The sequence below is a fragment of the Osmerus eperlanus genome, chromosome 25 (genome assembly GCF_963692335.1).
Source record: "Osmerus eperlanus chromosome 25, fOsmEpe2.1, whole genome shotgun sequence".
Lineage (NCBI taxonomy): Eukaryota > Metazoa > Chordata > Actinopteri > Osmeriformes > Osmeridae > Osmerus > Osmerus eperlanus.
In genome coordinates, this window is record NC_085042.1 from 5,605,732 (window position 1) to 5,633,385 (window position 27,654).

General features: G+C 48.0%; 2 protein-coding genes across 7 annotated transcripts; both read right to left on the reverse strand.

Annotated features, from left to right (window-relative positions):
- Positions 1-1,440: 1,440 nt before the first annotated feature.
- On the reverse strand, positions 1,441-14,388 carry tnksb (tankyrase, TRF1-interacting ankyrin-related ADP-ribose polymerase b). Of its 3 annotated transcripts, none has more exons than XM_062451281.1 (28): positions 13,899-14,388; positions 13,101-13,325; positions 12,870-12,965; positions 12,719-12,755; positions 12,453-12,528; positions 10,916-10,936; positions 9,450-9,544; positions 9,094-9,160; positions 8,797-8,983; positions 8,433-8,554; positions 7,960-8,051; positions 7,741-7,819; positions 7,323-7,494; positions 6,945-7,024; positions 6,716-6,861; positions 6,400-6,565; positions 6,077-6,296; positions 5,675-5,784; positions 5,330-5,518; positions 4,889-5,129; positions 4,572-4,654; positions 4,298-4,427; positions 4,078-4,175; positions 3,741-3,815; positions 3,498-3,603; positions 3,134-3,320; positions 2,781-2,937; positions 1,441-2,585 (listed from the first exon to the last, which is right to left on the reverse strand). In XM_062451281.1, the coding sequence occupies exons 1-28, from the start codon at positions 14,350-14,352 to the stop codon at positions 2,499-2,501; spliced, it is 3,798 nt and encodes a 1,265-aa protein (XP_062307265.1). In that variant the 5' UTR covers positions 14,353-14,388; the 3' UTR covers positions 1,441-2,498. The 3 variants fall into 3 exon arrangements, with proteins under 3 accessions (XP_062307265.1, XP_062307266.1, XP_062307267.1); XM_062451282.1 differs by having other exon boundaries at positions 4,298-4,418; positions 13,899-14,387; XM_062451283.1 differs by lacking the exons at positions 6,077-6,296; positions 6,400-6,565 and having other exon boundaries at positions 5,675-5,764; positions 6,769-6,861.
- Positions 14,389-14,601: 213 nt separating this feature from the next.
- piwil2 (piwi-like RNA-mediated gene silencing 2) lies at positions 14,602-26,299 on the reverse strand. Of its 4 annotated transcripts, none has more exons than XM_062451484.1 (23): positions 26,097-26,299; positions 23,576-24,054; positions 23,383-23,488; positions 22,910-23,009; positions 22,033-22,260; positions 21,771-21,881; positions 21,470-21,587; positions 21,128-21,252; positions 20,519-20,599; positions 20,269-20,382; positions 19,623-19,811; positions 19,242-19,326; positions 18,880-18,972; positions 18,536-18,676; positions 17,957-18,070; positions 17,312-17,500; positions 17,066-17,167; positions 16,697-16,813; positions 16,522-16,610; positions 16,205-16,310; positions 15,843-16,096; positions 15,375-15,482; positions 14,602-15,018 (listed from the first exon to the last, which is right to left on the reverse strand). In XM_062451484.1, the coding sequence occupies exons 2-23, from the start codon at positions 24,029-24,031 to the stop codon at positions 14,862-14,864; spliced, it is 3,183 nt and encodes a 1,060-aa protein (XP_062307468.1). In that variant the 5' UTR covers positions 24,032-24,054; positions 26,097-26,299; the 3' UTR covers positions 14,602-14,861. The 4 variants fall into 4 exon arrangements, with proteins under 4 accessions (XP_062307468.1, XP_062307469.1, XP_062307467.1 ...); XM_062451485.1 differs by lacking the exon at positions 26,097-26,299 and adding an exon at positions 26,040-26,060; XM_062451483.1 differs by lacking the exon at positions 26,097-26,299 and adding an exon at positions 24,515-24,805.
- Positions 26,300-27,654: the final 1,355 nt, after the last annotated feature.

The following is a 27,654-nucleotide window of genomic DNA, read 5'->3' on the forward strand; positions in this document are numbered from 1 at the left end:
ATAACACCAACAGAATATTTAGAAAGGGAGTTTCACAACATGTTGCAGCATTATAAGGTGGTTAAAGCAAATAGTGTCTTGTGATTGGCTGAAAGCATAATAAAAGGTATTAAAAAGCTTTTTATATTCGTTGATCAGAGACAGAGTTCCAATAGATCCTGCAGGAGCTTTAACCTATTTCTAAGGTAGGTCAGCAATTACAATATTAATAAAGTTGGGCTTTGTGTTCAGAGTGTCATATAGTGACTGCAAAATTAGCTCATAAGCCATGATGTATAAAACATAGAACCGTTACAAAAAGGTTTTTGAAATGTGTATTGATTTGAAATAATCATCTAACAGGATGAGAATTAAGTCCAGCATGAAGACTTTAATTTTGATGATAGGTCTTCTCCATCTTTGTCTGGCAGCTCCAGTAAGTTGAAGTAAAACATTTTATTGACTGTATTCTGACTGATTAATAGTTACGTGTTGTCAGTTCATGACTCCTTTAAACCTTTTTATATTTCTGTATAGATGGACCAAACCGAGGACAGGAAGATCCAACCTCCAAGTGATGTGGTAAGGAATGTTGAACTTTTAAAACGATAGTCATATCCATTTCAAAACATTATGGACCTACTGTACAGCACGCAATACTGTAATCGGGTAATATAACTTACCTCCCCCCCCCCCCTCCCGTAATTGCTGATTATAATAAAACTACAATATCCACCAGCACGTCTCCCACCTTTGAACTCAAATTCCCAGGTTCCAGGTTCTTTAGACCTGCCACCTCAGACGGCACAGCAGCAGCAGGATGGAAACCCTGCCTTCCAGCCAGGGCTGTTCCCTGACCCACAGATGGACAACTTCCTAAACCCTGGAGTCCCCATGCTCCAGAATGTTCTCCAGCAGGAGATCAAATACAAGTGGATCACTCCAAATCCTTCGTCTCAAACCAACCCTGTGTACTACTATTTGTCTCGAACAAACCCCATGTACTACTCTTTGTCTCAAACAAACCCCATGTACGACCCTTACTACCAGATGAATAGCTACTATAATTTCCCTTACTCCATGAATCCTTACTATGGCAGTGGCTTTAACATGTCTCCTGTTATTGGTGTACAACCTCCTATCATAGTGGTGGAGAGACCAGCTAACCCACCTATAAGACCCACTCCAAACCCAGACAACCGAGGTGACGCTTGAAGTCTTACAGCTTAGCGGTTGATGGTAACTTTCTGCCTATTTCTTCCCAGTTCTGGAGCTTTGTGAACAATCTACGGTGTTTGAGGAGAAATTACATTGCTACAGCCTTAATCACAAATGTGTGGTTTTCATTTATGCAATTAAGATTGCATTTTATGCACAAGGTTAAAGAACACAGCAGATACAATACTTACTGCATTTTTATGATTTTAAGCTTTATGTATGAATAAAAAAAGACCAAAAAACTCTGGGACAACGTTTATTCAAAAAAGTAAGAGAATCAAGAAGGCCAGAAAAAAATTTAGACTTCATTTACAATTAAACTCAAATGACACTGTTAAACATACAGTTATACACATCCATTTACACAACCTGTACATAAACATTTTTTTCCCATAACATTTGCCATTCAAATAACTTAAATAGTTTCTATGTAAAAGTGCAAATCCTTACACATGGGATGTCTGTAAATAAGACCATGGCCATCTGGGTTGTCTGTGGAGATCACGTCATCTTGTGCAACTTACTACAGAATGTTTGAGTAGATGATTGATATCATCTTATGCATGTGGCTTGAGTGATATATTGCTCAATATGGAATACCCCCAAGAAATTGAAATTGAACTGAACCAAAACAAAAAAGGTTTTGCAGTAATGCATCAGTGAATAAAAAAATAAAAAAAACAGCATAGCAATTGGGTCGAATGAACCATGTGATAGAATTTTCTGTTAACACATCATCACAAACGTCAGAAGTTGCTCTGCAGAGTGTACGCAGACGGGGGTGGGGGCGGCGGGGGGGGGTCAGTTGTTATGCGATTCTCCGGGTCAACGAGGCATGATGAGGTGAGAATGGTTAACGGCTTAAATGTGGACACTGCAGGGCGGAGGGCGGGGCTCTACGCTGCCCCTCCCCCAGCAGGGCGGGGCTCTACGCTGCCCCTCCCCCAGCAGGGCGGTAGACTGGGAGAGAGAACCCAGGCACGCTACTGGGCCGTGCATGCGTCCGTATTGTACATGCAGCCAATGCAAAGAAAACTGACACGGTTCACCACAAGTAGGAGAGATAATACACAGTATAGTTCATATATGTCACCAGTCCCTGGTTATTCTAATGGGCTAGATTAATGGAATCGCTTGATGAAAATAAAAAGTTCTCTTTTAGGCATTTACAGTAAGTCGAGAAATAGCAAGAAACACCAAGCGCCCCCCCTGGTGAGCGCGGGGGGCCATGTTCAGTAACTGTGTGTGTGTGTGTGTGTGTGTGTGTGTGGGGGGTTGTTGACAGTTGGTCTGGATGAGGACTAGGACTTCTGCTCGGCTCCTGCAGCTGCCTGGGCTGTGCTCTCAGGCTTAAGGATCTGGTAGGTGATGAGATACTCTGGGTAGGCCTGCAACACACCACACGTCAGGTCAGAGTACGAACCATGCCAGCCAAGTAACAACTGTCCCACTGATGTATGCATCATTCCAAACCACGGTTACACTTCCTCCAAAATATATGCAGTTCTTGACAAACAACACAATGGAAAGAGGGAGTTGTGGGAGGATCCTGGTGGTTCTCTGGGACGTGTTTGCGCGCTCACCTGCTCTCCCCTGTAGATGACGTACTCGGCGTAGGCCAGGCCGTTGACGCTGGGCCGGCCAATCACAGAGTGGTGTCCGGGGGGGGCGTGGGCCATCTTCATGGCGCTGAACTGGAGGAAGGACTTCCCCAGGGTCACCCGGCAGAACAACATCTGCCTGGAGACAAGACAGGAGACATTTAGTCATTTAGCAGACGCTCTTATCCAGAGCGACAAGGTCAGCGAGGTCGGCGAGACAAGGTCAAACTACAGCGAATCAACAGTTTTAAAAAATATATATATATCCATTCCACATAAAACTCTTATTCCATGATGTGAAAACACACTTTTGTACAAGTTTCTTTTCTCTTTACCTATGGCACAGGTAGCAAGAGCGGTCTTTGTGCGTGGGACAGCCCGTGCCTCCCCCGATGCCGTAGACATACTGGTTACTCTTGGAGGAGTTCTCCGCAAAGTAGATTCCCGCGCCGAACATGCCTCCGATGTAGGCGTGGCGCTCGTCAAAGCCTTTGTGGATGATGGCGTTGATGAAAGGAGAACCTGGACCCGAGGCAAGCGCAGAAACACCGTTCAAGTCAAATGCTGTTATGATCGTACATCATTCGAAGGATGATCAAGGACTATCTTGATCCGGGTTCAAATCCCCCCGCGCATCGATTTGGATAAAAGCGTATGCTAAACGAATACATGACATTGGATTCTATTGAGCGTAGCTACCATGGAAGAGCATGCGCTCGTTGTGGTGGTTGTGGTTCTCGTCTGCGATCTCCTTCTGGCGGTGTGTGTAGCGCTCCCTCAGCTTCTTGTTCACCACTTTCTGGATCTGAGGACACAGATGCACACGCGTTCAGGTAAACAACAGGTTACAGGTGACGTCGGAAGTCAGGCCACTTGTAAATCGGGCGAGAGGAAGTTTCTAGGCGGCGTGGTGAGGTGGGGTAGTGGAGTGTCGAGGCAGACCTTGATGATGTTGTATCTGCTGAACACTCCGCCCGCGTTGCCCCCGTCCCTGTGTTCTCTGATGGTGCTCTGCATCTGCAGGGCACAGGGAGAGAACGCTCCCTTTAAAACACCGTCCGTCCGTTCTGGAATGTTCCATCCGTTCTAGAACACTCCACATTCTATAAAATGGTCCATCCGTTCTAGAACATCTATACATTCTAGAACGTCTCCACATTCCGTCCATTCTAGGGAGGACGTTGGAGTGAGAGGAGCCAATTACGTTCAGCGGTCTGGTTGTTGTGATGAACTGAATGGACAGTACATGAGGCTCCTATAAAAGAGCAAGGGTACCCACCTCCTCTTCCACCGATTGGCCCTCCTTGTCGTCGGGGGCGAGGTCGATGAGGACCGTGCCCTGGTTGGCACAGTGGAATGTCAGGTACGGATTGGCACCTGAGGGACAAACGACCTGGCGTCAACACCCTGACACGCGAGGCTTTCCGGAAACTTCCAGGGGTTTTACTGAGCTACGGCCGTGAGAGCGGCTTCCATTGTCCCGTGACGAGTCTCCTCACCTTGCTGCCCCCCCAGCAGCCTCTCCACCCCCTTGATGAGCTTGTGTCGGTGTCCGTAGGCGTTGATCCCGATCTCCTTCAGCTCCTCGTGACCCATGTCAGCCAGCACGTCCAGGGTGATCTGACACAGCAGCAGGACACAACGCAAACACACACACACGATCCTCAACTATGACATCCATCTCCCTTCACAGTCCTCACACGAGCGTGACGTCACAGACACGGACGGGAGAGGTGGCGGGGGGAGACGACCCCCCCCGGCTGCAGGACTCACCTGTTCCCTCTCGAAGATGTCCCTCAGGTGCTCCAAGCCCAGGCTCTTCAGGAACTGACTGATGTTCATGTCCAGCATCACCACTGATGAACAAACAAAGACAAGAAGATAGCAGGGAGATATTTAGCCAACCGGTCAGTAACACTCGAGTCTTGCTTAGAATTTGGAATGTGCAAAAATATATCCCTCCCCCCCTTGCAAAAAAAAAATCCAGAACAAACTTTTCTACATGGGGACCCTTTTCCTACTGATCTTAACCACACAAAAAGACGATGTCATTTTTCAAAGCTCCGGAAAGTTCCGGCAGGGCTACTCACGCTCTCCCTCCTTCCTGTCCGAGCCCGTAGCTCCGTCGGCCACTCCCGAGGCTCCGCCCGAGGCCGCCAGCTCGTTGAGAGGCCCCGCCAGGTTGTCGATGCTGCTGGCGGCCGACAGGCAGGAGGGCGTGGACGCCGGGGAGATGACTGAGGCGCTGACCACCGTGGCCTGGGGCTTGAAGCAGCTGGGCAGGGCGTCCGGGGGCATGGCGTCCATCAGCAGCGCCCGGATGTCGTCCGCCTGGGAAGGAGGAGGGGGAAGGTGATTAGAGGGTTGTAGAGGTCCTTAAGAGCTTGAGTCGCGTCTGACGCCAGGAGATTGTAGATCAGGAATACAAAACAATCGCGATATCAATGTATTTGCTACTGTTATCAACGGGGTCGTTAAAACCACATGTAACCTGGAGGTGAGGGCCAGGAGGGAGGGGGGAGGAGTCTCACCGTGGCCAGGTCCAGAGCCGTCTGCCCCTCCTGGTTCTTCATGGCAGGGTCGGCTCCGTGGGCCAGCAGCAGGGCGCACAGCTGGGTCCGGCCCTTCTGGGCCGCCTCGTGGAGAGGCGTGAAGGCCCACTTGTCCGTGGCGTTGACACACGTGTTGTACTTGATGAGGAGGGCCGCGATGTCCACGTGCTAGGGGGGGAGGGAGGGAGGGGAGGAGAGGGGAGGCAACGTTAGCGAGCGGGGGTGGAGGTAGAGTTTGATTTTGTACGGGTGAGCAACCTGTGTGGTATCTGACTTGAGGCTGGGGTGCTGCCGTAGGGGGGTGAGTGTGTGTGTGTGTCCTACCCCGTAGGAGGCAGCGTTGTGCAGGGGGATGAGTCCTCCCTTGTCCTGGGCGTTGACGTCGGCTCCGTGCTCCAGGAGATACTCAGCCACCTCCAGGTTGTTGTAGCCCGCTGAGCCCAGGGAGACGGCAAACACAACATCAGTCACTACAGCCAAGTCCTGTCATCAGACACCTGTCTACAGGGGAGGGGTGTGTGTGTATGAAGTAGACGTGTGTGTGTGTACGGAGTACAGAGGTGTGTGTGTGTATGGAGTAGAGAGGTGTGTGTGTATGGAGTTGAGAGGTGTGTGTGTGTATGGAGTAGAGAGGTGTGTGTACAGAGTTGAGAGGTGTGTGTGTATGGAGTTGAGAGGTGTGTTTACGGAGTTGAGGTGTGTGTGTTTGGGGTGGGGGGCTGTTACCTGCCAGGTGCAGGGGGGTGGAGTTGCGCCCCTGCGTGTCTCTGCAGTTGATGTTCTCGGGGCTGCAGAGCTTCTGGACGCGGGCCAGGCAGCCCTTCTTGGCGGCGTCCAGCAGGGCGGCGTCGCCCCGCAGCAGGTCCTGGATGTCCGTGTCCCCGTCCTTCACCATGTCCAGGGGCATGTTCCCGTCCCGGTTCTTCTTGGTCGGGTCCGCTCCGTGCTGGACACACAGAACCCCCCAAAAGATCAGTAAAAAAATTCTAACACGCAACATGATCTGTTTGATGGCGGACCAGCCGAGGGGCTCGACGGAGACCACCGACCTTCAGCAGCAGCTTGCAGATCTCGTATTTGCCCTTGGCGGCGGCCTCGTGGAGCGGGGTGAACTTCCACAGGTCGGCCACGTTGACCGACGCCCCGTGTCGGACCAGGAGCTCGGCCACCTCGTAGTGGCCGTAGGAGCAGGCGTTGTGGAGCGGCACCAGACCCCTGGAGGGGGGGCAGCGAGGGGGGGGGGGAGAGAGAACACAATGTAAATGTCATGTCAAATCTATGTAAATGTCAAAAACTGTATTCAGACAAGACATGTCTACGGGGGGGGGCTAAACGTGCATCAGGGCGGGCGCGTGCGTCCCGTACCCTTTGTCTTTAGCGTGGACGTCCGCTCCGTGGTGTAACAGGTACTCCACCACGGCCACGCGGTTGTAGCCGGCGGCAAAGTGCAGGGGCGTGGAGTGGCGCCCCTCCAGGTCGCGGCAGTTCACATTCTGAGGGGTGCACAGTTGCTGTGGCAACACGGAGACAAGAGCGGTTACAGAGGGAACGACGCGAGGTCTCGCTGATTTGAAGGGAAAGTCGGGTGGACTACCTGAACAGTGTCTAAATCTCCGGCTTTGGCAGCTTCCAGGAAACGGTAGTCCACGTCAGAGTTGCGAGTCGGAACGTTTTCTGAAAGGCAAAAAAATGTTGAAATATTTCAAGAGATCTTAACCAAACCCTGTTAAATCACCAGTAGATCAGGAGATACCCACAAAGTTATAGTACTGTCCAGTAGCTTCATTAACAATTCGCAAGTCATATCGTAGGTTCCTGATGCTGAGGTTAAGTCAAAGACAAAACCGAAAACCTGGATCTGTGTGTGAGTATCTGCATGTGTGTAAGAGCATCTGTGTCTGTGTGTATAAGTGTGGTTGTATTTGTAAGTGTGTGTATATCCATGTGTGTGTGTGTGAGTGGGTGGCCTCACCGTTGAGGATCTGCTGCACGGCCTCGTTGCCCATCTGCGAGGCGGTGAAGCCCTGCAGGGACACGATGGAGGGGTCGGCCCCCGAGTTGAGCAGCAGGCGGCAGGTCTGGATGTGGCCCGCCAGCGCCGCCCTGTGGAGGGCCGTCTGGCCCAGCGTGTCCACCGCGTTCACCTGGAGACGCCCCCGCCAGACAGACAGACACACACACAGACCATGGGAAATGTGACTAGGAGAACGGACAGCATGATACCCAGGGCTTTGGTGGTAGGATGGTGTAGGAACTGTAGGAAGCAGGGATGCCAGAGGGAGGACAGGTAGGACTACAAGCAGGGATGCCAGAGGGAGGCCAGGTAGGACTACAAGCAGGGATGCCAGAGGGAGGCCAGGTAGGACTACAAGCAGGGAGGACAGGTATACCTTGGCACCGTGCTTCTGCAGGACCTCCAGGACGTCGTTGTGTGCCCTCTCCGCTGCCACGTGCAGGGCTGTCATGAAGCTAGAGAGAGAGAGAGAGAGAGAGAGAGAGAGAGAACAAGGAGAGAGGAGGCGAGAGAGGGAGAGAAAGAGATGGCTAACGTCAGCGCCCTGGTCCGTCTCCTCCACACCGGGTGAGCGGATCCTGAGCAGGGCACTTACTCCTTGTTCTTCTCGTTGATGTTGGCACCTTTACGCAGCAGCAGCTCCGTCACCTGCTTCCGTTTTGGGTGAGGCGAGGCCACGGCACAGTGCTGCAACACAGGGACACCACAGTCACGGCGAGCCTGCTATCCCTCGCTCCGCATGGGGAATATACTAGGCTGCCACGTCAATTTCATTCACACTGATGGTTTAGCTTGTGGACTTTGAGAGTGGCCCTTTAATATTGACAGAGTTAGAGAAGCACTTTCATATTTTTACTATCAAGCACTATACTTTTTTTAACTATCGAGCACGACACACATTTTTACGATGGAACTCCGTCATTTCTTTTATGCTTTACTATTTCATCCTGTCAAGCAGCTCATGCTAGGGTCTGAACAGGGTCTTATTCTGTTGGGTTTCAGCTGTCGGGGGTGAAGACGTTGTAGGAACAGAGGCGTCAGTGTGCAGGGCGAGAGGGGGTGTCCTACCAGGGCCGTCTCATTGGTCTGGGGGTGTTTGAAGCTGATGATCTCCAGAGCCAGGGTCTTCTTCACCTTGGCCATGTCCGCCTCTCGGGCCGCTTGGAGCAGTGAGTGACCTTTGAACTCATCTAGGTGTCAAGAGACAGAGAGACAGAGAGAGAGACAGAGAGAGACAATGAGCACCAACAGCTTGTTCGAGCCTCAGGTGACAGCGAGTGTGTAGGAGTGGGTCGGATCCTGGCCAGTATCATTTTGCGCGGGAGAGTGGGGGGACAGGATTAGGCTCAGGTCCCCTACAACGCAACTCAGCACACAGTGCCACTTCTACGGCTCTCCGGCAAATGAAGTCTCGGTCGGCGGCTCTACTCACAGGTGAGCCTCTCTTTGAGCTCCGGGGTGGGGGCCATGTCCACGGCGCTCTTACTGTGGCAGTTGAGCAGGGTGGGGTCGGCCACGTGACTGAGCAGCAGGGAACACACCTCCACTCGGTTCTTGGACGCGGCCTCGTGGAGGGGCGTGAACTGCCACAGGTCCATGGCGTTCACGCACGCGCCGTGCTGGAGGGGGAGGGATCATAAGGCAGGTGAGTGACTCTCGACGACGTCCTGAACACACGGGTCCACAGGGGACCGGCGGGGGTGACATGCCGCGGGGGACAGACTCTCACCTTGAGGAGGAGCTCCGTCACCTCAAAGTGGCCGTAGGAGCAGGCGTTGTGGAGAGGGACCAGACCCCTGCAATCAAAACATCAATTCAGCATCCAACACCATTCATCATCACGCGTCTTCATGCATCTGAGACTACGACAGGCATTACGAACCAACCACAGATCAGTTTGGCCAGAATAACCGTTCCTATTCCATATCCTCAAAAGCATGCGAGTGTGGCGAACCAGCCGGGAGCGTCTGGTGAGAGGTGTGGTGAACCAGCCGGGAGCGTCTGGTGAGAGGTGTGGTGAACCAGCCGGGAGCGTCTGGTGAGAGGTGTGGTGAACCAGCCGGGAGCGTCTGGTGACAGGCTTACCCTTTGTCCTTGGCGTGGACGTCTGCGCCGTGCTGCAGCAGGAGCTGGACGATGCGGACGCGGTTGTAGCCGGCCGCCAGGTGCAGCGGGGTGGACTGGGGGAGAGAGGGGCAGGCGTTAAGGCGCTCACAGCGGCGCTGGGGAAACCCTGCCTCAGGAGAGGCGCACACGCGCAGGCCCGATTAGGATCAGAGTGGGTGGCTACGGCCTGCGGGAGGGGGCGGGGTGGGTGGGTGCAAGTTGACAACGCTGGGCTGATCCAGCAGTGAGTTTACTGACGGGGTCAACTTCATGTACGAGTGAACTGCTGGTAGCGTGTCGGGAGCGCTCATATACCAGGACTAACGTTAGCTTCTCTAGGTGTGGGAGAAAAAACAGGAAGAGGAGACAGATTGGTGTCCTTTGGTTGAAAATCACATGACTTAAGGTAGAAGTCTTGGAGTCAGTAACTTCCGTTGTGGCGATTGTTGTTTTAACTAGCCTGTGTGGATCCCATCTTCCAACAAAATGTGTCAGGGATCGTTTGCGTTGGGCGACAGAAATGATGGTGTGTTTGTGTGTGTCTGCACAGGCCAATTCAAATCACATGGTGCACACAGCAGCCAAACAAAACACTGTTAGTGTAGCCAAGCTAAGACACAGGTTAGAATTCCCTACTTGGGGGGGGGGGGGGGGGGGGGTCTAGCTGATGTGTAGCACGCACGCTAAATAGAAAGAAAACATGGCTATTCATGCACTCGTGTGAAACCGACATCAAGGCAAAACAGAAGACATGGTGAGGGTCATTACAGCATAGCCTGGAGAGGAAAAATCAGAGGAGGGCCATATTCGGATGGCATCATTCAGGCATTTGATGAAAAGGGCAATCGATCACACAGGAAGAGCAGTCCACGAACACAAACCAACGTGACAGCACAGCATCAAAATCAAGCAGTGAGATTCCTCCCCATTTTTGACACGGATGCATGACACTCCGTTCGCATTAGCGGTGACGAGAGGACACGGACCACAAACACGAGAACTGAAGTGACGAGATGCGAGTGCGGGGCTTACAGGCATGCACGGGAGATCCCCACCGGGGAGATGGAGTCACACGACAGACAGGGACACCCGCTGAGGAGCGGGTGGCTGGGGCGGGGGAGGTGGTGAGGTGGGTGGGTGTGAGGGAGTTAGAAAGGGAGCAGAATAAAGGGAGGCAGAAGGCAAGCAGTGGAGGGATTAGTTGCCTTCCCAATCCAAAAGAGAGGGCGGTAGCTTCAGCTTTAACCCAGGTCCCACACCATACTCTCTCACTCTCACACACACACATTGGGTGGGGTATATGAAAGTGACCAGTACACCCAGGTCCAACGATGCACAATTACAAGTGATAGCCATCTTATTGGGCAAATAAAACATGGATTAAAGAAGAAAAAAAAAATGAAACAGTGCATCAATCAGGTGGCCTTTATACAAAAGAAACTTACCAGCATTTTTTGGGATGTTGACTGATCGACAAAGTTGCCAGATTCACACAGAAAACAAAAACGAAACAAAAAATTACAAACGGACAACATATTTTCATAGCAAGAGGAAACACACTGGTTACACCATCGAAAGTGTCCTACATTTGACACCATGCTACAGAGGGCGTCGTTCATGAACGCCACCGTACTGTCCCGGCTCCTACAGTACCGAGGATTCCCACCGAGAATCTGGGGTGGTGCCTCATGGGAAAAAAAGTCTCAGTGCCTTGAAGACTTGACACACGGAACTAGGGCCCAGGCAGAGTGGACTGCGCTGTTGTCACCAGACCAAAGGGGCTTAGCTGTTGTCTTCCCAAAGCCACAAACATGTCTCACCAGCAAAATAGAGATAATAAAAGAAGAAGTAGGAAATCTATTGCTGATGAGAAAAGTGAAAACTATAAAGCAAAATGACACAGCATAAACACTTTGCTAACCGGGTCTCTTCATGGCATACTAAAGCAGGCCTCTAGACTATGGTTTATTGCCAACTGAGAGATTAATTCTCTGCCGTTTATGAATAATGGATGAGAAGGAAAAAACAGCACACAAAAAACTTGGTGCCAAACAGGACGAAGGAATAAAAAAAGGTATAAAAATAATCATAATAAAACTGCAAACATTACAAATGGAAAATAGCTTGACACACTGACATCTTAAGTCAGAATGCCCCAGGTAAAGGGATGTGCTAGAAAGCACACAACATAATACACCTCTACTCAGATGAAGAAGAGGATCACAATGCTTGATAATAAAATCAAAAATACCCTCGCTCCACAAAATACTGCTGATGACCTGACATTAGAGAGGGTCTCAATTACTAGACTCTTATTACAGGCAATTACCATAATCAGTTATTTCCATTATATGAGCCTCCAATAGAAATAAATATAATGGAGTCCTACAGTTCAATTGTGAGAATATCTTAAGAAAAATTAGATTTTGTTTGTGAGAAAACTGTCCTAATTAAACAGCTAGCAAAAACTCACATAAAAGTAATGTTATTAACAACAGCAAAAAATAAATAAATAACCCTTTTGTCCCCAACAGGAAGGACATTTTTTTTTTTTAAGAAAGCATTTGAGGCGCGTTAAATCTGAACTCAGCCTGATAAAGCCGTTTAGACAGATGTGAATGTTTTGAGAAATATCTCACCAGGGGACATTTTTATGCCTGAGCTCATTAAATGTAAGGCTAAGGCAAATATGAGACCACATTAAAGCCGCCCTTGCTTAATCCTTCAGCCATCCAACAGCACAAATCCTCTTAATAAGTACAACATAAACTAATTCCAGCTACCATCTGATGGTGTCTTTAATCCTAAACCAAGAAAGTGACTTTGTTGACATAACTTAGAAACATGTTAAAAATCTTTTCATGTGTTCTTTTGTTCTTTGGAGGCTCTGTCTGGTTTCCTTATACCCAATGCAGTATGCCGGTCTGTGTCACAATGACGCATCACTAAACAGTATGGATATACTCCGGGCAGATATCTTACCTTGCGGCCATCGCTTGCATGACAGTTAACGTTCAGTGGAGTCAGCAGTGCCATGAGTTTCTCTTCATTCCCACTTCTGACATTTCAAACAGACCCCAGAAAGCAGGGGAGGGAGGGGGGCAACAGCATACAGAGTTATGAATTAATGCACTTGCTTGCTGAATAAGTTATTCTTGCCAAATGGGACACTTTTGGAAGTATTTGAAGAAATGCATTTCAAATCTGACAAAAAAAAACCCTGAATGAAGTGGAACAATAGTGCTCACCTTGCTGCTTCCAGAAGTTCATCCTTCTTGTATTCGCCTGAGACCAAACAAACGATAAGGTTAGAAGCCTCAAGAAACACCAGGCTACAGACACACATTAGCACACATGCAAAGACACCACTGAAAAATGAAGCAGTGAACATAGTCCCACCGGTAAGAACAGCCTTGGCAGACGGGTCTGCCAGATCCAGGGCAGACTTGCCGTCAGTATTGCGGATATTGGCATCCGCTCCATGTTGGAGCAACACTGTGTGAATTAATAAACAGAATGATTCAGGGTTTCAAACTTCACGAGGAGAAAGACTTAACATCGATAAAGGAAAACAAACGTATTAAATTAAGTGGTACGAGATGACTATGCTAACGCCAAATGGGACTTTACCGATGCACACGTCGATCTTGCCCTTGATGGCAGCCTCGTGCAGGGGTGTGTAGTTCCAGTTGTCACGTGCGTTGGGGTCCGCACCTTGGCACAGGAGGAGACTGACTACTTCTGCATGGCCGAAGGAACACGCATTGTGGAGGGGGATAAGACCACCGTCATCTCGAGCGTGCACATTGGCTCCTGTCTGTAAAAGATGCTCCACCACGTCTTTTCTGCCAAAACCTGGAAGGTTAAATACATTTAATTTAGTGCATGTATTGAATGCATTCAGAGTACACAAGTGATTTTCACTTAGGCAGTACTTTTTTTCCTTTGGCATTCCAAACTACGATTATATTTACGATGTGTTGGCTTTCCATATGTATTTACAGGAGTAGTTTAGCATAAGTATGAATATTAGCTAAATAATGAAGCAGTGTATTTACAACTACGTTTTTTTGGAGTAAAATTATGTAATCGCTATTATTTGATTTAAAACGTACATACGTAGTTTTAAACATATTCATTGAAAGTGAGAATGACGATAATTGTGGTAATGGGGGGGGGGACAGGCCTGCGCTGCGCAAGTGGAGTGGTCAGCAGCTGACAAGCAAGCGAACTGTCGAATAACAATATTGCGGATTATCCATTGCCCGTTAGCACCAACTATAGGATGTGTATTAGGGAATGTGATAGTGCAACGGTGTTTAACTATGCACACAATATCCCTGATGACGTTAATATCTAAACAAACTGAAAACCTAGCTATAGTTAGCTAGACTAGCATAGCTAGCTTGTAGCTAACTGGTTGCTAACCTGCAGCGAAATGTAGTGGAGTCGATTTTCGCCCGGCCATGTCCTTCGCATTCACGTTTACAGAATCGACAAGCCTCTTCACCCGTGATACATCTCCATTCCGACAGGCCTCAAATAACTCCCGGAAAGCTCCCCCGATCCCACTGACACCGTCACCGGGGCTCGTGCCAACAGAACCGGGGCTCGAGACACTGCTACCCCCACCCGAGGTTGTTGTGGTCGAGCTTGTGCTGCTCCCACCCAGGGCCGGGGTCGGAATATCTGGTGAGGCCAGAGGCATCTCCATCCCAGTCCCACCGCTGCATTCGCGCTCACTGTCCGGTGGCACAACAATTGCCGTCACCAAAGCCATCGGTGGAGACCCGGGAGGACTGGGCGAAAGAGAACTGTTCCGTGGCGGAGACTGTAAGGTGCTCTGCTGTTGTTGCTGTGAAGAGCGACGAGACACCGCCATTATTGCAGCTCTCTGGCAACAATAAACACCACCCTTACATTTCCTGTGTAAACCAACTAAACTTCCGGTTAGGGCCAGATTGCGGGGTTTGCACTAAATCTTCTAACGTGTCATTCGTGTTCGCTTCACGTCCAGCTCTTATTTGCTTCAAGGACAGGGATTTGGAATTCACCCAACTACAAATGTCCCCATACTTCTGACATCGAAGTGCATGTGAGGAAGAAACAACTTTTTTTTCTTTACTTTAAGAACGGTTTTATTTTTTGCAACAGCAATGTCACTACATTACAAAAATCAAACTCTTCTGGCGTCAATGGCTCCTTAAATAGAACTTGGATTTAAGGATTCTGGACTAATCGATGATTACCTGCAGAGTAATGATCTCAAAAGCAATGTTTGATTGTAATAGCAGTGAACAAACACAAAATAAAAAAATATATTTGTTGCTACCACCAAGGCCCTCAGGATTATGATTTACTCATTTACTCTCCTTCACACACTTTCCTTGGCTAGAGGAAGAACAGTTTGTCGGCCAACTGGATGGCTGGCTCCGTGTGGAGGTACTGGCCTGACAGGAAGGCCAGTTTGTGCGCGTATTTGCAGGGCGCTGGTACACGGATGGTCCCGGGCCAATTCCAGTACATGTGGCACATCTTGAAGGTCAGCCTGGGGCAGAAGTTTTATCATCGGAATGAAACAAAGAATGTAACCTGAATGTAAACTAACATAGCCACTCAACCACCAACGTGCAGCACATAGGCTACCGTGAGCAGCCACTCACCCAACAACGATGACCAATTTGAAGCGTTCCACAATCGCAGGGCTCTCCAACCCTGTTCCTAGAGAGCTACCTCCCTGAAGGTTTTACCTCCAACACTAATCTAGCACACCCAATTCTAAGAATTAGCCGGTTGATGAGGTAACTAGCGTTGAATCAGGTCAAATAACTGGTGGGAGCAAAAACAGGCAAGCTCTCCAGGTACAGGATTAGAGAGCCCCTGACACACAACCATTGACATCACCTTTGCATGTGGTCTGGAGTGAGTTTTGCTGAGTTGTACACAGAAATGTAGTGTGTTGGAAGACCGCAGCCCTGCCGGACTTGATGAGCCATCAGGTAGAAATCCACCCTGGGGAGGAAAACATGAGTGTATGAGGAGGCCCAGACACATGGACAGTGGGAGGAAATTGCCTACATGGGTTAACAGCCCCACACCCTCTATACGCTGTTTTGGATGAAAGAGTTAAAAATTAACTCGTTAGGGTAAAGCTCAGTGGTAGAGCACTGTTCTGCAGATAGAGGTCACAGGTTGGAATCCCCGCTGTATGGCGTTTTGGCTCAAAGTGTCTGCCAAATGAACACGGTATTTGTACCGTTTATTGAAATGAAAATGAACAAAGCCTCTGGTCACGTGTTGCGGCATTCCATTACTTCAGGCGGACGCTTCCCCCCCCCTTTTTTGTTGTTGAGGCACGACACCTCCACTCACCATTCCCTGTTGGTGACTGTGTGGTCCAGCACCGTGCCGGGCAGAGAGGTGCCAAAGCGGTCTCCGCTGCACGAGTACAGTGTGGTGCTGATGCGCTTCTGGACCACGATGAAGGTCAGCTTGGGCTCGTAGTTGGGCAACGCCTCGAAGCATTTGAACAGCTGTGGGACCTCGTACAGCTCCACCATCTTGAGCTGCCCGTCCGACACCCCGTCACGGTACACAACGATCTTCTCTGGGAAGCTGTGGTTTGCCTGGGGGGGGGGGGGTTATTAGCACGCCGTTAACATCCGAGTACATGTTTAATATTATTACTGTACACGTCGACGTACCAGAGGTATTCATGCTCCTGTGTTGCCTACCTCATAATACTTCTGCAGTGCCGCCAGCAGACACACGCGGAAACCGTTGATGATCTCCTCATGAGGCATCTGAAAGGTCACTCTTGAGTACCACCTGGTTAGGAGACTGTTGGGGGGGGGGGAAGTCGATTGATTACCCATGAGCCTTTGCGTAAACCATCATTGGAACGCACATACAGACTGAGATTCCTGGCAATATAGTGAGATGTCCTTGGCTCAGCCTCAATGTATTTAATTTAGGGGAAAGGCTGTGCCCAGAACCTTCTAGGCCAATATGGGATGCAGTGCATACAAGCTGTATGTGTCTGGCTGACTACCTGTTCAGACTGGCAACGAATCCCATGACAGACTGGTGTTTCCTGCTGGCGTCGTGGTGAACGTCAACTCCAATCACCATCAGGTGTTTCTGTCAGGATGATGCAGAGTCAGCTCTCAGCTCTACAAAAAACATAAAAGCGGTACCTTCTGGATCGAGCAGAGAGGAGGACTCACGAGAGGGACATTCACGGTCCACAGCTCTCCTCCCAGTTTGCAGTTCATCTGCAGCATGATCTTCTGGGCGATGCTCCTCAGCTTTTGGGGTTGAGAGATGGTCCGGGCGTTGATGACCTTGTAAGAGATGTGCCAGGAGCCATCAGTTACAACAGTAACCATCGGCAACCCGCAAGACGACAAGACACATCCACCTGATAGTAACCCATTGGTCGGTTTTGACATCCTTCTACAAGTTACACCCCTACACGTTCTGCTACTGTCTTGCCATTCTCAGAAAGGCCCTTCTCATCGATTAGACATGAGTTGTCGAGATTTTTTGGAGGTTAAGGTTTGAGGTGGGGGTTTTTTACACCACAGGAAACAAACCTGAGAGGGGACAGGACTCTGGGCACAGCACAGCTTCTTGATAGCACTGTAAAGGTCGTCTCTGTTGCCTGTAATGATGCACACTACCATCTGCAAACTGGGCTGGAAAAAACACAAAAAACAAGCACAGGGCTTTACTAATTCAACCAAAGAAAAAATGAAATCGTTATATTTATTCATAACACTTTGGGGGACTCTTTGACCTTCTAAGTAACAGGCCCAAAGCAACAAAACAAGGGTGTTTACCTCGCTGGTGAGCTGGGAGTGGATGCTCTTGACGTAGGTCTCGGTGCGGTCATCCCTGAGCTCCACGCGGACGGGCCGGTTCAGGCGGATGCCCATGGGGCCAGCCACCTTACCGAAGGTGGCCACCAGCTCCTCCACCTGCTCTGCACAGCGCCGGGGGAAGAAGATGGCCCAGCAGTTCATGGGGATCTGCCAGTTAAAACAGGGAGTGAAAGGAGGTGGTGGTGGTGGTGGGAGAGATATCATTTTGTAATTTTTTTGCAGACGCTGCTATCCAGAGCTTATCCTAGTCTTATTCAGACTAGTTGGGAGGTTGAGAACAGACACAGCTGCAGGTGTCCTTGACAGGGCCCGAGTGCTAGCAACTCCAATTATGATCAGGCCGGAAAAGACGAGAACCGTGTCCTCGCTTACAGCTGTGACCGACCGCTCAGCGAGACATCAAACACATACGCTTCCTACAAAGACCCAGTGACAAAAGGCGCCTTGGGCTGTCTCTCCCCCCCCCCCCCCCCCTCTTCCTAAGTATCATTTACCAATGTCCCTACCGTCCTTAACAAACTCATCCCAGACTTCAGCGCCAGCACAGCCCGCTCTTCCCCAGAGGTGGCAGTGCTGTAGTCCCCCCCCCCCGTCCAGACTTACACAGCTGATGGAAGCATCCCTGACAACCTCTCTGGACCAGTTGACATCAGCGCCGGTGACGAAGGATGCGGACTGCAGACAGATGGTCTCCAGGGGCAGACTCCTTCCCTGGGTCTGGAACAAAAGGACAAGCACAAAAGAAACCAAGACCAAGGCCCATATGCATGACCACCCACAAATGGCAAATTGGTCTTGAGTGCTTGTAAAATCAAAGCCGAGGGTACACACCCGTCCTTTAACCTTGAGGGGGGGGGGAGAGAACTATTTTTTCCTATTCTGTTTGGACTTCCCTTGTCAGTACGGCAAATTATTTCTTAATTACCTCTACTAATAAAAGCTACTCTTAACTAATCAACAATCTGTAAACAGAACACTACAAGGTTTCTACTTGGTGACAATGCAAAAACTTTAAACAAAATTATGAAATTAAATGAATTATCATTAACTTTTTTTAATGGCAACTGTTCAGCATTGCCCAAGGTCGGTGGAGTAGGATTAAATACAGTAAAAGTGTTGAGATGTGTAGATAGATACATATACATAGTGTGTTTGTGTGTGTGCGCAGGGACCAGGCCATACCACCATGATGTCCATGCCGATGTCCAGGCCCCAGCGAGCCAGCTCGGTCAAGGCCTCAGGGCTGCCTCTAATGTTCTTCAGGAGCTGTTTCAGAGACTGAGTGTGCTGCTCCGCGCTCACGTTGATGTGCATCGTCAGGTCCTACGAGCGCAGAGACAACCCTCTTTGCTCACTAAATGTTTCTTTATTTTTCTCTCTCTCCCACCCCCCACCCCCCCCTTTACATCCTCAGTTATTGTACCGCACCTTACTTCTAATGGCTGTGCTTCATGGATTGTCTGGATGGAAGTCTAGGAATAGCCCACAGGGCCGAGCACGCTTCACCGCTCACACAATTACTTTACCTTCATGGCGCGGAAGTCCTTTCTCATTTTGTCAGGGATGCCCGTCATGAAGGAGAGCTCAGGGAGGAGCAGGATCTCGCCTGTGATGACTTGCTGTAAGGGCAAAGGTTAGTTATTCCTTAAAAACATAAAAACAGGGGGAAAAAAGGTATATGACACTGGTTTTCCTGCATTTAGTAAGCGACATAAGCAGAGACCAATTTCAATACTTACACATGCCACAAGGTGGCATTCTATTCCTAGACATAGCCACGAGGACTAGAATTCCCCCTCCCCCAGAGATCACAAAACTACACATATCAAACCAAGCCGTTGTCTATCCTAACCTTGATCTTAATAGATTCTGAAAGGTGACACATTACCTTCCCACCGGGTTTGGATCTCTCTTTTGGACGATGAACAAGCATTGGTTGGTCCATCTCTTTTATGGTTATGCCATAGTTTTTGCTGTTCACAAGTACCGAAACACCTTCACATTATCATTACATCCAAATATTTACATGAAAACACTACGGTAGATCAAATAATTTTATTTGTGTAGCCTTTTTATGTATTTTTTTTTTTACAAGCCATGTCACAGAGGGCTTCAAGAGATGTGCATAGAATTAACCGACCTAAACCCCCTCGAGGACATATAGAACTAAATACAAAAAAAATAAAAGGAATAAAAAGGAAACTAAAATGTCCCGACTGTCCCGACTTCTCACTTGGTCGTTGTTGGTCGTGAGCCTCCACAGCGTTACCTGTAGTAGTCTATGAAGCTGGTCTGGGAGCCATCAACCATGGTGAAGGTGTCCTTGGGGGACTTGCTCCACTCAATGTCATCGATGCGGTACGTGCGGTTGTTGTAACGGGTGATGATGATGCTGCCGATCAGCTCCTTGGTGCACTCGTCCTGAAAGCTCTCCCGGCTCTGCTGGTAGATCACGTTCCTGCGAAAGCCAAAGGTCATCTCTTCACACCTTCAAGTCCTTCTCCAGCAGCCTAACAAGTCGCCCTCAATGGCCTTTCAGACACTTTTCAGGCTGGCTACAGGCTCTCAAAGTGGTTTCAAAGTGCTGGGAGTGTGCGTTTTCTAAATCAGTACTCTGTGGGAGCATATTGTGTTGAGTGTTCAATTATGGATGCCAGTGAATAAGCCGTCTTGAAATGTGTGACTAACCCTAACTTGGTACAGACACAATGCTTGTTCAATGTTGCATGAACATACAACCCGTATATCTAAACCCCAGTGATGGCCGTCACAACAAAAGCATTCCAGGAAGAAAAAGAAAAAAAGGAGTTGCGTCATGAATAAGATCCACAGTGCAGAATCACTGAGATGCGAAATTTCAGAAGTAGCTATTCACGGAGCTGCCACGACATCAGTGTGAATAGGGTGCATCGTACATGACATCGAGGACCGAGTCGTTCCTCAGGACTTTGTGCGACACGTCCACGGATAGATACAGCCCTCCGTCCGTGTGCTTGATGCACGAGGAGTACCCCGGCCACACCTGCAGCCTGGGAGAGCAGACACACACCAGGGGGGTTGGAGTGAGCACATCAGTCTCCTGGACGTTACAAAAGCAGACAAGTTCTCTCTGAGGGGGGGGGGGGGGGGGGGGGTTAAAAGGAGAAATCCAAATCAAGTGCTCACCGATGTTTTCCTAGAATGACTGCGCTTTCTGGATCGTAATGATTCCGGCCGACTAACTTCAGTCCCAGTATCTTCATTATCCTTGACAAAACACAAGGGAGAAGGAGGGGAGATGAAAGTCTTGCTTGTAACCCTAATTGAACATATTGGAACAGAAATCAAATCTGTTTTTGGAAAAGGTTACATATTTGATAAGGATAATTAGTTCTTTAGTGAAGGGTTTTTAGGATTTAGAGGAAGTACACCATTTCAAAAGAAGTCTGGCTTTGTACAAAACAGTAGAGGCCTCTCTCAAGGGAGCCTGTTTTAGCTTGAAGCTACTTAGCGAACACATTGAATTTGACTCCTCGTGGTGAACAAAGAGGAAAGAAATTAGCTAATTAAAGACAACACGGTTGCTCTCAACACAGCTTTCCCGCAGAGAATAGACCGTAGTTCCCTTATTTCTTAGACCAGCTTCTGAATTTCTTGGACTGCTGTGAGGTCAGATGTTGATTAATGAGGTGGCCACGCTGTATTCAGTGTTAATTTAGCAGAAGCTTTCATATAAAGCGACATCTAGGGCTAATGCTCTACTACTGAGCTAGTATGCATCCCTCCCCGACCTACCTCCTCAGCACCACGTTATAAAAAGGGATGCAGAGATCTGAGCTGGGCGGCAAAATCTTAGTCATCTGGATTTTGATCGCAATCTCCTGGTTGTCGGTCCGTCTCTCACTCTTTAGGTTAACCACCTGGTGGAGAACATGGGGAACGTTTGACAGGACGCTGTTATTCTCTTCACTGGTTGACATCAGTTGTTCCGAGTGAAACAGTGACGCAAACGGGTTCAAACGTTCTCTTCACACACACAAGGAGATGCAGTTTGACCCGCTGAAGCACAAAGCTCGGGCGGTGTTTTGCCATCCAGATCTCAGCCGCTCATGGGTAATGCATGGGAATGGCACCTACCTCATCGAGCCGCACAGGGAGGTAGATAATCGAGCCGTCAAACGCCACAACCTCCCCGGTGGTCGAGCGGTGTTCTTTCATCATGCCAAACCGCATTCCCATGGATTCCACATTTGGTCTGAAAATGAATATTCAAGTGACAGGAATTTACATATCTTATCCACCCAGGTCCACGGTCCCCTACCTCCACTAGCCCGCCAGGCATTTGCATTTTAGAGCCAAGAACGTTTACAACAGTTAATGATTGATATTGAGAATTAAGACGATAACCATGCTAAAGCGTTTTATTTTCCATACTGACGTGAAAGTGACGTGGTATTGATAGACTGCCTCATTCCGGCAGGCTATGGGGATGTGGTTGGACCCTATGGTCAACGGAGTTCCTTTTGTGCCAGCCTTATGCAGTGGAGCACTGCAAGAAGAGAAACATTTGTTCAACACACACAACCCCCCCACCCCCAATTCAATTCAGGAGGATTTAACTGTAACTATTGGTCATTTATATGTTTACTTAAAGATTGCAGCATAAGCCACGTTTTGTAATTATACTGTGTGCTTATTACCAATTAGCCTCGATCTTCAATTCGCCCTTGGATGGTGAGCTACCAGGGGGCTGCAGGGCCTCGTCCGGGGTGGAGGGAGGGGGCGTAAGGGAGGCAGCAGGGGCAGGAAGCAGGGTAGGGCCAGGGGGGAGAGCAGCTGCCACAGTGTGCCCTCTCCCTACACCCATCGGTGGCATTCCTGCTCTTCCGATCCCCACCATCTTAGATTGCGCACCACTGCCAGTGAAGCTGCATACAAACACGTTGTACTATTTATCTATTCATATATGTAGACCTGAAATGTAATGTATTCATTTTGATGCTTTTGTCCCGATTCGAAGTACAGTACTGTGGTAGAATTTGAACCGGCGACCTCATGCCATCTGCAGTCAAGGGCTCAAACCACAGACATATAACCTACCACTAAAACCATTGAAAGGCTGGTCTAAATGACTGGTATATAATAACTAATCGTATTATAGCATCTAACTTGACATTTATTTTCTATAACTCTGATCTATAAGTACACAGCAGTAATCACAGTAAGTGTTTTTGCATTTATTTCGAAAAAGGAAATATCCAGGAATTGTACGTGCAATTGATAGGTCTACGACAGCCTCTCATACATTTCATGAAAATGAAATAGTAACAATGAAAGCATGACTCCATCCCCACTAGCCTGAAACCATAGATGTAGGTCAAAAAGACATCATTCAAAAATTATATAAAGTCATGTAAGGGATGTATAGGAAAAGGATCATAATGTACTCTGTATGAATGATGCACTCCACAACATCCATTACTGCCAAGCTTTCGAGGACCGAAGCAGTTGGTCCCGTCTTGACATTAGGAGAGAATATAAGCTGCACAAACATGTTGTGGTCTCCCAGTCTCATACCTGCTGCCTCTCCCCATCGCCTCCTCAAGTTGTCCGTCCCCCTTTGGGACGGCGACCAAACACTCAGGGGCTGTCTGTTTGAACTCGACTGCCCCTCTCCCTGCACCGAACACAGGGATTCAGCACACATATGTAATGTCTTACAGTCACACATCAGAGAGCACTCCTTCCTTGAATCTTTTAAAAGCATCAATAACTATTTGATTCCATCTTAAAATGTTGATGGTGTGCACTTGGGAGACAAGCTGTGAGGGCAAATCTAATGCATACCAACTCCCGGAGATGGTTTGTTCCATTAAAACCAGTCACAAGCGCTTACATTTTCCCACTTTCATCCAATGTTCTGTATAATCCACATCCCGAACACTCAACAGCCCTCTGTCTAACTTTCACTCAGAGATCAAAGTAACCACTTCCCAGCATGAACTCAGACGACTTACATTTCTAACATCTCAGGTCTTTTAAATACTTACCCAGTGGGGGAACTCCCCGGCCCCATGACGTCTTACATGGGTCTATGCCTATGTCCCGGAACATGGACACCAGAGTTGAACCTAGGCCTGTGGTTGGCATCTGAACCTGTCCCAATATTACATTGTCACATATTTGCTTAAAAATGGACTGTATAGTCAGTATCATCAACCCCAGACCATAAACATCACTCACCTTCACTACCTCCTCTTCAACTTGCAGACTTGGCATCTCTTCCGACACGTCTTGCGTGACGGTTTGACCTGGAGGGGCTTGCACAGGGGGAACCTCCGGACCATGAAGAGGTGCCCCTCGAGCAACTCCGACTGTTGGTATAGCTGCAGAAAGTAGGAACCCTCTGGCGCGACCAAGTCCTCCGTCATCAGATGGCGTTAGCAACCCCCTGGCGAAACCAACAGCAGGCTCAGCCACAGGGAGAGACACTCCTCTTCCATACAGCATTGGTGGTGTATCACCCAGGGTGGTGAAACCCCTGGCTCTCCCTACAACAGGTGGCTGTGACTGAAACAAGAGGCCTCTGGCTCTTCCTACAGCGGGGTCCTCGGTCGGTTGCCCCCGCCCCTGAGGCTGCAGCCAAGGCATGAGGCTCGCACCAGGAAGGCCTGGGAACTGAGGCTTATTTGGATCCATAACACCAAGTTGAAGAGTAATGTCTGTGGAAAGCAAATTAAGACCTTTCAAACCATATGCACACACTGTATGGCAAATTAATTAACAACGAATGAGTCACAAACTGACTTAGTTGCGACGGCAATGACCTTCCACCATTCCAAGGACAACAATGCGCGAAGCTAGTTGGCCAAGTCACGGGGACATATTGTTCCAACAAGCCAATTAGCTGGTCTTGTGGGCACTTTTTATAACTCAGTTACTGATTAATTTTGACATAAGTCCCATCTTCATCATGTGTTACAGATGCAGCTTTGCTATTTAGTTGTGAAAAAACCCACACTAACGAAACTTGAACATGTAGTTGTTGACAGGTGCTACAGTAGCTAGCATCTATTTAGTAGCACATGCAATGAAAAAATCCGGCCAACTCGCTAGCTACGGTTTAATGCTAATTCAAAATAAATAAATAACCGCCGTAGCATTAAAAATGGCACACCAAACCTTTTTTCGACGGTTTTCTCTTAGTGCAGTCGAATGCTTTAACTGGCTCATAAATGTCCAAAATGATCTATTAAAACAACGAACTTCGTTCCAAATTCACAGACTCAGGCTCTCGCCCAGAAAGTAGAGACAAAGTGATGTATACTTCGGGAATGAGGGAAGACGATTTTTCTTTTGAGTAAATTAATGCAAGACAGAATAATATGAACTTTTCGCCACGCAGCTCGACTACGCACACTTCATCCATGCACTGATTGAATATTGTGTTGAACTGTTGATATGCGCGCGACCAATCAACCGTAATAGCTATTTGTGCCAGGCACACGCGCGCGCACGCACGCACATAATATCAACACTGTCTCTACATTCACTCGGTGCATGGAGTGCGCGAATGGCCGAGCAGTTTGGCTAAATGATCGATCATACTTTCGGGTCAGAAAATAAGATGTGACAGTCTCAAAACAAGTTGCATTCATTTTATATTACATAGAGAACAAAATGGCAGAATTTAGATTTGTTTTATTAAAACCTTCAATACACGTGTAACTAACAGTGCGTTCACACTGCAGCGTTTTTTAACGCTCTGTATCGCTTGCCTTCCCACAGTACACCACGCTCGGGGGCGTGTTAGACAAGTTAATACAGAGTTGTAGTTCTCTAAGGTCACTGTTGTAGTCATGGCCAAGCGTGCAGATTTGGGTTCATGTACTCACAATATCGATCAAAATACCACTTTTACACAACATTTATGTAAGTGCAAGATTTTACTAGTGCAAGATTACAGTAGAATACATGTTACGCCACCGGTCACTCAACCAGTCGTTTGTAGGCTGGGCTAGCGAGCTAGCAGTGGCACAGAACAGTCACGTAATGTGACGACTACATTTAAAAGTAGGCTATAAAAACACACTAGGAACAATGACGACATCGGCAACCATGCACCATGCATTATTAGTTTAATGTAATCTTTAAATTCAGGCTCGTCACATTAGTAACTTTGTTCTGAACAGAACTGGGTGTGCAGACACATACGAAAAGTTTCTCCTCCATCTTGAAATTGTCAAACCTAGAAATGTTTACCATGACGAACAGTTGCTACGTTACAAGAAACAAGAAACCAATCCGATTGGCCAACGCTAGCGTTTTCACGCTCCTCATTTACATAAAGTTGAGAAAATCCAACTTGCAACGCTCCGCTCCGCTCCGCTCGCCTTCCCACAATGCCCTACGCGAGCGTCAACGCCTGGTTTCATTGAAAATGAATTGGAAGCCGACGCCACGCGCCGCCCGCTCCGCTGCAGTGTGAACGCACTGTAATTGTGTTTGATGCTAGCCATAACAAATGCCTGGTTAGCAAAAAAAGCTGGTGTTGCGTTGCTAGTTTATTAAAATTGCGTTAAAACAGTGTTCGTGTCATTAACACATATTACATTGCTCGAATTCAATTCTATATGTTCAACTTCAAACACTATTTATCCATTTGTGGTGAATATGTGGTATGTTATGTAATTTAAAGTGTCCTTACTTCCATATAAGAATGTCGTGCAGAGTAGGAAGGGCAGTGCCAAATAGACTAACTGACCTGACCACACCCCCAGGCTAGAACCGCCTGTGAATCTAAAAGATTTGTTTCTTCTGCGGTTGAGGTTATGCCAGATTGCAAGTTGTAGGCAAATTGAACAGTGTAATTCAACTGAATGTTGAGTTTATATTAGGAAATATTTGTGGTAACACACACGCAGATGCCACTGCCCAGTAGGCCTAAATCTGCTGTTTTCCCCTTTGCATTTCATTTAGCTACATTCCAAGGCACTGATATTACCATATTCCTACCAATGCCACCTCAAATCAATCAGGCTAAGACAAAAACTGGACCATAACACTATGTTAATCAAAAGTTAATTTAGGTAAGAGAAGCTAAGCTTCTGTCAATGCAACAGTTTTTCTTTCGATTTTCATGAGTGGACCATACTTTTCATAGTGGGTTTCAGGTCAGCAATTTGGTACATTGGCAATTAGTTTTGGACTTGTTGAGGTAATCAGAAAAATGTTCCCAGAAGCATTAAGTGGATGATTTTCTGCCCCCAGCTTGTCCCTCCTAGAATAATTGAATCAGTCTTCCAGAAAGTAATGCATTTACAAGTCCATGCTCACAAGCAGCAAACACAGTGCGTCTTACTCACATTGTTTGCTGCTTTTTGGCATCGAATACAATTACAATATTCTTTATTTCGTTACATACAAACTAACTCATGATTTATGGCACATTTACAGCAGCACAGGCTTAAAAAGTCAGCATTAGTATCAGTGTGTGGTGTATAACTGACACAGCCTTTAAGGTCATAATTCTCAGCAAACCATCACCATAAATTAATAAATTACCCTAATTATCGTTGTCTTCTCATCTGGTTTATTGGGCATACACCCAGGTAATCATACCACATTCTATGTCAACAGTGCAGAACTTTTATTTAACTCAGTGTTCGCATTTGAAAACACAGTGTTATTATCTGCTTTTTCCAAACCCAGTTCCCATGGAAATCTCAATAATTTGTACCTGAGTTAAAAGTGCAGCAATAAACTTGGTCTGGAGAATGGATTTGATTGGCCACAACATGTGTCAGCCAAATAAGCTGTAGGTGGTTTGTAAACTTACACAGCATATGCAATTGAGCTGACTCATATGAATTCAAGACATTGTCAGGGAGGCCCAGTTTTAGAGAATTGATTCCTGGAGCCATCTGAGTGGAGAGTATGGGGTGACTGATTGTCCACAAAGGAGTGGATGTGCTACACATTTGTAAATCTCCCTTAGATGCTCCGGCTGCACAGAAGATACAATGACTGACGGTCTTTAGTGAGCCATGAAAGCGATCTATAAGCTGGGGCACCCGAGCAGCGTGTCACATCATCAGCTGATGTCATTCACGCAATCAACTGCAGGTGTGATCATTTAAGTTCCAGGCCTTCCCCTTCAGAGGACTTGAATACCGTGTGCACTCACAGACCCAGACACACACACTCACACATCATACCTTATGATACCTTATGATGTGTGAGACTTACCTGTATTGTGCAATTGCTGCCACCTTGCACCACCCCCAGCTCATCCATAATGTCTTATGTATCGTCACTACAAT